A 10,275-nucleotide genomic window follows, 5' to 3' on the forward strand; every position below is an offset into this window, starting at 1 on the left:
AGGGGTCAGAGTTAGGGCTAAGGTATGAATTGAGTTTTGGTTAGGGTTAGGAAAAGGGTAAAGGTCAGGTTTAGGCTGTAGAAATTAGTAGAAATGAATGGAAGTCAATGGAAAGTCCCCACAAAGATAGCAAAACAAACGTGTGTGTGTGTGTGTGTGTGTCTCAGTGTGTGTGTTTCTGTGTGTGTGTGTGTGTGTGGTACCTGCAGGGCGCTGTTCAGGAAGCAGCTGTTCTGACCCGGCTCGTTGCTCAGCCCCTTACTGGGAGCGATGGACGCCATGGTGTGCGCCGCCACCACTCCCGGTGTGCCTCCGCCGCCTCCCGATGCAAAGTAGTTCCTCTTCCAGGACATGCTCCTCCGTCTGCTGTGGCCCGGCCCGTATCAACTTCCTGGTTCTCCGGTCCAGGGATCCATCTGCTCCGGACCGGAGGACGCAGGCGAGGAAAACTCCCGGACAAACCCCCAAAAATCAGCTTTTATCAAAGATTTCTCCTGTTGTTTTACCACAAAAACTTCAAAAATAAAAACAATCAGGACATGTAGTTCAGCTCCAGCAGCTCAGGCTTCCAGTGAGGATTCAAGGAATGGTTGTATTTCCCAAATCTGACACTTTGAAAGGCAGGCCAGGGGTCAAAGGTCAGCGGAGGCGTCTGGGGATGGCACAGATCTGCAGGAGAAGAAAGAGCTGATCATCCCGGAATAACAAGATTCCTAAACAAACATTCCTGTTTCTCTCCCTGAAACTGAGAAAATCCCAATACTACACCAAGCTGACGGGCCGGATCAGAACCTGTAGGCCGGGCCAGGGAGCCAGAACCAGCAGATACAGTCTGATCTGAATCAGAGCCCGGCCCGGTTCTGAACGCTGACGCAGCAGGAACTGAGGCTCCAGCTCCCAGTAATGACAGAGGAAAACCCAGAATTACTGGTTCAGACGGTGCGTCACTGCAGCCGTCTGGTCCAGTTCCACCAACTGGGTCAGAACCTGCTGGGACCAGACTGTGACTCAGAACCACATGGTAGAACCGAAGGGGTTCTGAATGAACCACCCAGGGAGCTGGTTCTGAGACGCTCAGGGAGTCAGAGGATTAAGGAGCGCTTGTTTACTACACCAGCAGCCAGACAGACTCCACCCGGACTGGACCCGGCTGAAACCGCCAGGCGGTTCTGTCTGCCACCAGGCGGTGCCACTGAGGGGATTCCTGCTGGGAATCAGGGGCGGCAAACCGTCGGATCAGCTGATCAAACTGAGGGATTACAGAGTCTGAGTGGAGCTGGGTTCTGGAGCCCACCGACCCGTCAGGCCCGGTTCTGACAGCAGCTGGAGGTAAAACCTCAGACTGCGGAAGAAACCTCTCAGAATCATCTGTATTCACTAATTATAAACCTTTGACCTTTGACCTGCTTTCACCCTCCAGAATAATCCCAGCAGTCTGGGGAAAGTTAGTTAGATGGAAGAACTTTTTGACCAAATACTGAGGAGACGGATGGAGACTTTTATTGTTCAGTGACCCTGGTGGTTTGTTCATGTCTGTTTTCAAAGTTAGCAACAACGCTAACAAAACATAGCTCAGCTGTTAGCGTTTTAGCAGACTGTGTCCATCACCGACAGAATAAAGCATGTCTGATCCTGGAGGCCGGGTCCAGGTCCGGCCCTCAGCATGTCAGCTGCAGCAGCCACCACCGTGCCGCCTCTCTGAACAGCCAGGACGTTTCTCCTCAATCCAACGCTTCCTGGATAATCTGGGTGGATTTAATCCAGACTCATCCTCAGAATAACCAACTTCAGATTAACGAAGGAGGAAACAGAAACCAGCAGATTGACCTGCAGGGCAGTGACCTCTGCAGGTCGGAGGTCGTCCTGGCGACAGTGCAGCCTATTTGGTGTAAAACTGGTTATGCAACAGAGCAGCAGCCACAACACACACACACACACACACACACACACACACACAGCTCTATAATCAGCTCTCATTTAGCCGGCTGGCTTGGCACCTCCAGGCCCACTGGGCTGCCAGAGGCCCGGCAGCAACTGGGAGCTCTGGGAGGACTGGGAGGAGGCCAGCAGGGCCATGGATCAAGGTTCTGGCAGCTGGAGTGGTACCAACTGGACTGGTTCTGTAAGACCCAATCAGCCAGACTCTACTGCTGCAGAACCAGAGATAATCACAGGAAAACACAGAACCCAGCAAGGTTCTACTGGACCCACCAGAACCCATTAGAACCCATCAGAACCCAGGGTGTTCCTGACTTCCTTATCCTGATACCCTGATGATTTATGGAGAATCTGATTGGACAGAGACGGACCAATCAGATCAGCCTGACCTGCAGCTTCTGAAAACGGAACTCTATTTTCCAACAGTCAGCGAACGCATCACAGCCGCCACAATCCTCCTCAGCGACGTTGTCAGATCTGAAGTTCTGAAGGTCCAATCGGATCCGTGTTTAAGCACCAGGCCAGAAATCTGGACAAAGATCCTGAAGGAAGAACCTCTGGTTCTGGTCCGAACAGCCAGAGCTGCTTCAGAACCTCTGGTACCGTTTTTTTTCTTCACTTTGTAACATTTGTTTAAAAGTTGCTATAAATTAAAGTATCATCATCAGAGTGACCACAGGAACCCGGTTGTGGCCGGTAACTGGGTCCGGTCCATTTAAACCCACGGCAGACGACCGGACCACGGAGCGTCGGTGAAGACGGAGCCGCTGACCCGTTTGACTCGGTCTGCAGGATGATTCTCAGCTCAGTTCCATCAGCAGGCAGCCACCTTCAGCGGCGCGGTCCAAAAATAACTCTGGAAGCGGATCAATTTGATCCTGATGTTCCAGAACCAGGAACGGTTCTACTGGATCCAGAAAACTGGAGTGCTCCATGTGTAAAGCACGGTGGAGGCTGCGTCATGCTGTGGGACTGGCACTTCCTGGAGTTCTAAACACAAACCAGTACAGTCCAAATGGACCAACCAGAACCTCAGCTGGCTGGTCCGTTCTGGTTCGTTAGCTTCCAATAAATAAATTTTTTCCAGATAAATTCTAAACTTTAGCTGAATAAACTTCAACGTTTATCGTTTACATTCATGAATGTCTACACAGATGCTGTTTAAATTAAATCTGTTTACGCAGCATTTTCATTTCCTCTCCTCACATGTGGCAAATGATGCTTATTCTGTACCCAGAATGCATCTCTGCTACAGCCTGTAGTGGAAATCAACATGGCTGAATTTAGCGCTTTAGCATTAGCTTCTCCTAAACACCATGTTGGAATAGCACTTTAGCATTAGCATAACTACGATTTTTAGAGCAGCTAATATTGTAGCTAGCGGTGCCAGGCGCTGGTTGTGATTCTCAGAGAGAAATCCAACCGGGTCACAATCAGTCCGGTCCAGTCAGAACTTTACAGAATATTTGGACATTATGAAAAATCAAAGCCACATCCTGTTGGTTCTGTACGGCAACCAGCAGGTCCAACTGAGCAGCAAACGCATAAAACAGGGTGTCCAAAGTGGGTCCTGGAGGCCCAAAGTGGGTCCTGGAGGCCCAAAGTGGGTCCTGGAGGCCCAAAGTGGGTCCTGGAGGCCCGGCATCCTGCATGTTTTAGTCTCTCCCTGGTTTTACACACCTCCATCAAATGATGCTCATTAGAGGCCTGAGAGGAACATTGACTTGCTGAGGAGGTTGTTCCAACCACCAGGGAGAGAAATAAAACATGCAGGATGCCGGGCCTCCAGGACCCACTTTGGGCCTCCAGGACCCACTTTGGGCCTCCAGGACCCACTTTGGGCCTCCCTGGCATAAACGAAGCAAACTCAAACACAGAAATACAAGAGAAAAATGCTGCAGATACAAACATCGAGTATCAAACACTGTAAACTTTCTCCACAGAACGTAAATCCTCCAGGCCACCAGGGGGAGTCGACCTTCAGTGAAGATGGGCAGACCAGATACCTGCAGGCCACCGTAGTTCTGGAGAACAAGGTTCTGATCGGATCTTTTGTCTGAGCTCCACCTGAACAGAACCTGGACGTGTAAACACATCAGAACCAGATCCAAAGTTCTGGTTTCACTTTAATAATCTGGGAGGAGCTGCTCTTCCTCCTCCTCCTCTTCCTCATGGTTCTGCTGCTGACCCGGATGTTTCAGAACCGGTCCAGTCAGAATCTTCTCTCTGCCTCAGGCGTTAGTTTTTACTGATTGACAGGATCCAGAACCGGATCCAGAACCAGGGTTCTGTTCTGGTCCGGACAGCTGGAGTCTCCTCAGTGTTAAAGCACGGCGGTGGCAGCATCATAGCTGGGAGCATCAGAACCAGCTGGTTCTGGTCCAGATCAAGTCCAATGGAGAAGAGCTGAGCAGTCAGTATGTTACCAGCTGAACGGGTCGATCAGAACCAGCTTCGGGCACCAGAGTGAAAACATCCAGAACTTCATTAATGGGCCCAGTAACACCAGAACCCACGGGCCTTAATGCTGGAGCTCTGACCCAATAGAACCAGGCTGGGTCGGATTCACCAGAGCCAATGAACCAGAACTCTCCTGGTCGGAGCAGAACCCGGTCATGGTTCTGGTTTGAGTTGTAATTGATCTGGACCGGGCCTTCTAGAACCTCATCAGAACCGCAGCAGCTTTGGGTTCAGGATGTGTCCAGAACCTTCAGAACCGGTTCTGGTCTCCTTCCTCAGCTTTCAGGAAAGTTCTGCTCAGATCAGAACTTTCTGGTGGAACACAACAGAAACTTTGTTCCAGTCGTAGCAGAACCAGAACCGGGTCCAGAACCAGAACCAGGTCGGTGTGGGAACGGCTCCTCCTGCTGTTCCCGGTGGGAATCATCCACAGCCGGGAGTCCAGAACCCACGAACCAACCCGGACGGTTCTCATCAAACCCGAACCATCCGGATCCCTCAGAGCCGAACCCGACTCGGACCCGGGCTGAGCAGAACCGGCCGAACCGCAGCGTGAAGCGGCAGTTTTCCAGCCGGAGTCCGGAGCGGGAAGCATGACATCACTTCCAGCAAACTTCAGGGAACAAAGAGCCCGGAGCGGACCGGAACCGGGCCGGAACCGAGCCCGACCAGCACCGCAGGCCGGGATAAGGCCGAACCGGAGAGGATCGCAGCTCCAGAATCGGAACCGGACTGCGGAGCAGCGGCAGCTCCTTGCCAAAGCATCACAGCGAGCAGGACGCGGTCAGAACCGGAACACCGAGGTTCGGCGGAGCGGCTCACCTGCAGCCGGAGGGGGAGACCTTCACCCGGCCAGGATGCGGGGCAGCCCGGGGCCGGACGGCAGAGTGGACCCGGACAGGACGGACCGGACCGGACCGGAGCGGAGCGGCGGGTATTGTGCTGAACGGAGGGGGCGGAGTTACTACCTGCAGCACGGGCACGCGCACAGCCCGGCGCGGGCACGGCCGGGAGCGCGCCTGTCTGTGCGCGTGAGGGGGGCAGGGACCCAGCGGACCCGGTTGACCCGGTCCATTTAGGTTCTGGTGGGTCCAGGTGCGATAACCTTCAGGTTTCTGATCGGATGAAACTTTCTGCTTTGTGACGTCATCATTTCCCATCAACATCCCATAATAGAACCTGGATCCGCTTTGTTAAAGTTTGATGTTTTTCTTCTTGTTAAAACCTAAAAACAGAAATAAAAAGTTCAGGAAGAATGAGCCGGTGGTTCTGAAGGCTGCAGAGCTGCGGCCTAGTCAAAGTCCAGAAGTAGAGAAACACGATGGAAACCAGCTGGGATTATTTCCTTATGAGGGAATACATTCAGATAAACGTTTTAAATAAATCAGATCAAAATTTTTGTTTTTCTGGAATCAGTTTTTGTTGTTTCCAGTAAATTTAAATATTTTTTGATTTATTTCTTTTGCTTTGAATTTTCACTTTAAATTAGATAATTTAAGATATTTTATCAATTTCCAGTTACATTTCTTTACTTTCTGCCTGTTTAATAAATCTGTTTCTACATTTCCTGGATTTTTATTTTCATGTTTATTATTCCTGCAACACAAACATTTGCATAGAGAAAGACGATTACAGGGAAATAAAAATAAATTTAATTTTTAACCAACCAAGGAGCAAAAAATCCCAGTGGAAAAAAATCTAAAAATATGATTTCATTATTTTATTTTATTGTGTTCTATTTATTCTCCTTTAATTATATAAATCTATAACCAAATATAAAAAACACAAATCAAAAGTGGAATTATTCTGAGTTATTTTCTCCCTCAGCAGCAGGTTGGACCGGGTCGACCCGTCAGAACCGTTTGGACCTGGATCGCCGCTGTGAGCTGACCGAGCAGCCAGCGGCTCTGAGTATTGATCAGGTTATTGATCCGGTAGAAGCAGTGAGCATCGATCCGGCAGCTGGGGACCGACGCAGCTCTCTGCTGACTCGTTGGTTCTGATCCTGACCCGTTTACTACAAACAGAACACACTGCGGTTCTGCTGCAGACCCAAAACACAGCAACACAGACGGAGTCAGGAGGAACCGGGCCCCGGGCTGAGCTGGATGAAGAGGCCCCACATCAGATCTCTTTGTTGGGTTTGGTCTCGGTTCTGAAATGAAGAGCTCTGGTTCTGGTTCTGATGCTTTAATCGGTTCAGATTCTCTGTTTATTTCTTTCTGATTTTCTTATAAAATATTCAGCTTGTATCTGAGCAGAACATTTATTCTTTGAAGCACTGCTAGCCAAAAGGTTAGCTACGCTAACCATAAAGTATTCAGCATTAGCTATGCTAACACCAAGTCACTACACTAACACGGCATTTAGCAGAAGCTAATGCTAAACCACTAAATTAAACCATGTTGAAAAATCAAAACAATTATCTGTAATTTTTTTATGCATCATTTAATTAACGGCTCTGGTTGTTTGCTCATGTAAACGATGTATTCTGTATATTTCTTCCATTTGTTTGTCACATCCTCAAAGTTTCTAGAAAAAAGTGAAAGGAGGCGAGGAGAGGAAATGAAACAGACTTCAAACCTTTCAAAATAAGAGCATAGACATAAACAACACAGATGTTGAAATTTATTCAACTGAAAGTTAAAAAAAAATCTGCTGTGTAAATTTAGAATTTATCAGGGAAGCTAAGTGCGCTAAAGTTTCGACAGCATTAGCAAAAATGCTAAAATTAGCTCCAGCATTAGCGCAGTCAGTGAGACGTTTACTCTGAGCTGCTCCTCTGGTTCTGATCATAAAACAAACAGGAACTTTTAGTCACTGTAGAACAACCAGGACCCGTCTCATCTGGTTCTGCAGCATTCGGGTCATCAGAACCCTCCAGAACCAGATGTCTGCTGCAGCAGCAGCTCTGGGTTTGGGTGGAGATCTCATCTGAACCGCAGCTCAGAACCTCAAACATTCCTCCTCCGCCTGGCTTCTATTAAACCGGGCCCAACCGGGTCCAACCGGCTCAGACGGGCTCAGGCTTTTAAACAGCCGGGTTCTGCTCATAAAGAACCGAGACCTTTAGACTGTTCTGGGTTTAGCAGCAGCTGAAGGTTCTGGTTCTGAGTTTATAAAGATCTACAGCTTTCAGGTCCAGAGTCACATTAAAACACTAAATCAGAACAGGTTCTGATGGGGTTCTGATGGGGTTCTGATGATCTGTTCAGGTTAAAAACTTCTGACTAGCTCAGAACCAGAACCAGAGTCGGGTCAGAACTGTCCTGCTTCCTGTTTCCTGCTGTGGAAAACAACCCGCCTGTTTTCAGCTCCTGTTGGGTCGGTCCGCTGAGCCGGGTCAGAACCACTCTGGACCTTATCTCTGCAAGCAGAACCGGGCCTGAGCAGTTCCAGTTCCTGCTCTGGGTCAGCAGAACAAACAGAACCGGTCCAGATGGAGGCCGACGTTCTGATGCAGGGTTTTATTCCTCTAATGGGAATAAACGGCCACACAGAGGTCAAAGGTCACTGATGTTTTCCTCCAAACAAAATCTGATTTGTCATATCAGATTTTTAAGGGTTTTAAGTTAATATTGTATTAATTTTAAAGTGTCTTAATAAACAGAACCATGTTAAAATAATGTTTATTATTTTTGGTTCTGGAGACACTTTGTGGGCGGGGCTTAATTTATAATCATTTGAAAAGAAAAAACTTGAAAACTGATTAAAAGCTTGTTGATGTTTCTAATTATTACATTCATTTGTTCTCTGTTGATTTATTTCTAATCAAATTTTCCAGTTTTTTGTGATTCCACTGAAATTAAAAAATTATCTGAATTTTTTCTAATGCATAATTAGAAAAAAATAATATTCAGAGTTTATTGGAAATTTTCCTAAAGATGGAAAACTCAACCAGAAACAGCTGGTTGAGTTTCAATGATGATCAGAGGAGGAGAACCATGACGAGTTTGGTTGAACCAGCTGAACATTAAACATCCTGTCAGGTGACACACACACACCTGTGAGTGTGTGTGTGTCTGTCCTGCATAACATCACCTCTGTTATCCCATATCACATCCCAGCTGTTTACTCTAGCAGTCATATGATGATGACACACACACACACACACACACACACACACACACACACACACACACACACACAGAGCCGTAACAGTTTGTTCTCAGCTCCAACTCGCTACAGCTCATTCTCACAGCCGGCCCTAGGCATACATAGACTAGTGGCCCTATCAGGAGTTTGAACCAGAGATCTTAAAGGTTTATTTTTATTTAAATTACATTTCATTCAGCAAAGATCAATGAAAATATTTTAATTGTTTAAAGATTTAAAGGAACAGTAGTGTATGTTTTTCTGCCACTCTAACTGCTGCTGGCTAGTCAGAAGGAGCTGAGTGGGGGAGGAGCTGTGCCTCGAAGGCGGGGCTACGTCCACCCAGGCGTTTAGCACAGCTGAATGGTTGCCATGGAGACTGGAAGATTCCTCATGAAGGAGTCAAAGCAGCTCCAGAACACAATGTTATCAACATGTTTGTTCGTGTTAGTTTTGGATTCTTCTGTGAACCTCATTCAGTCTTTATTTGTTGTGTTGTTGCCTGTTGCTCAATAAAGTTTATTGAAAAAAAGAGGGAGGAAATGGAACTGCAGCTTAAACAGACTTCAAAATAAGAGCATGAATATAAACGTGTAGCTACTTGAAGGATTCTTATCAGTTAATAACCAGAACGGATGTCAGCTGGATGTTTACAAAACAACAAAATAAATCATCGCTTTAGAAATTTATCCAGAAAATTAATTTAGAGCTATCCAAATTAAAAGTTAGCAAGACGCTAAGCAAAAAATATTTCTTCATCTATTAGCAGGAAAGCTAACAGACGATGAGCCTCCACTCATCAGCACTGCTCTGGTTTTATTAGCTAACAGGTGTTAGCCTTTTGTTTTGGTTTAAATATTTTATAAAAGTTATTATCTGATGATATCATCAGCATGAAGCGACTCTGAGGCAAAAACTGAAGTTAAAATTACACGAACATTTTTAATGCTGGAAATATTAAAAACAACAGCCTGAGTTTTTAAATATTGCAGCCTGAAGTTAATGTGGTTAAACTGGACTAAATCTGTTTCCTGATTAATGAAAGCAGAACCAGTTTATCAATCCGAGATAAAACTTTATTTATCTTAAATGTTCTGCAGGAAGGAAACATTTACTGAGCTTATCCGGTTCTGGAAGATTTAATCATAAAATCAGTTTAAACTAGAGATTATCTCAGATTTAAAAACTTTACTGTTAAAATTTGATCTAAATGTTTATGAACTGAATCAAACATCAGTTAAAACCTCTGATGGAGTTTTTTAAAGCCTCTATTTGCCTCATCTGGCTCTGATCGATGCCGCCAGAGAGAAACTTCACCTGAGTCTCCATCTGATCCGGACCTCCAGAACGGCAGAACGTTCCTTTAACGGCCCGAGACCGGCTCACCTTCACGCGGCCTGCTGCTCCTCCTGCTGGGCCTCCTTCCTCCTCCTCCTCTTCCTCCCTGCAGGAGACTCAGCCAGGAATGACATCATCCTGCCAGCAGCACACCTGTTTCCTCCTCCTGCCGCCGGCCACTTCCTGGATCCCTTAAAGGGCCAGCAGCAGCGCCAGGACAACAGGTGGAAGGGCAGAACCGGACCAGAACCGAACCAGAACCGAACCAGAACAAAAACAAACCCTTACAATGAAAAATGCACATGTGGTTCACACATATTTTCACATGTGAAAACACATCAGAACCGGAGCGTGTGAAAAAACCCTTGGAACCTGCAGGCCACCGTCATTCAGCTGCTAATTTGATCCAACAATGCAACAATACACAGCCTCATTAGCCATGCA

At 47.0% G+C, this 10,275-nt stretch overlaps 2 protein-coding genes across 2 annotated transcripts in view; both read right to left on the reverse strand.

Annotated features, from left to right (window-relative positions):
• LOC103155346 (inactive ubiquitin carboxyl-terminal hydrolase 54-like) overlaps nt 1-5,658 on the reverse strand; it is a 24,000-nt gene extending 18,342 nt beyond the window's left edge. Inside the window, 2 exon segments of the mRNA XM_007577004.2 lie at nt 204-669; nt 5,221-5,658. Of these exon segments, the coding sequence (XP_007577066.1) occupies nt 204-353 (150 nt within the window). The 5' untranslated portion in view covers nt 354-669; nt 5,221-5,658.
• The window catches only part of prorsd1 (prolyl-tRNA synthetase domain containing 1), a 9,645-nt gene continuing 4,121 nt past the window's right edge, over nt 4,752-10,275 (reverse strand). Inside the window, exon 5 of the mRNA XM_016663482.1 lies at nt 4,752-4,777. The gene's annotated coding sequence lies outside the window, so the exon portion shown is untranslated. The remainder of the gene's footprint in view (nt 4,778-10,275) is intronic.

This window comes from Poecilia formosa, unplaced genomic scaffold, assembly GCF_000485575.1.
Source record: "Poecilia formosa unplaced genomic scaffold, Poecilia_formosa-5.1.2 Scaffold422, whole genome shotgun sequence".
In the NCBI taxonomy this organism is placed as follows: Eukaryota; Metazoa; Chordata; class Actinopteri; order Cyprinodontiformes; family Poeciliidae; genus Poecilia; species Poecilia formosa.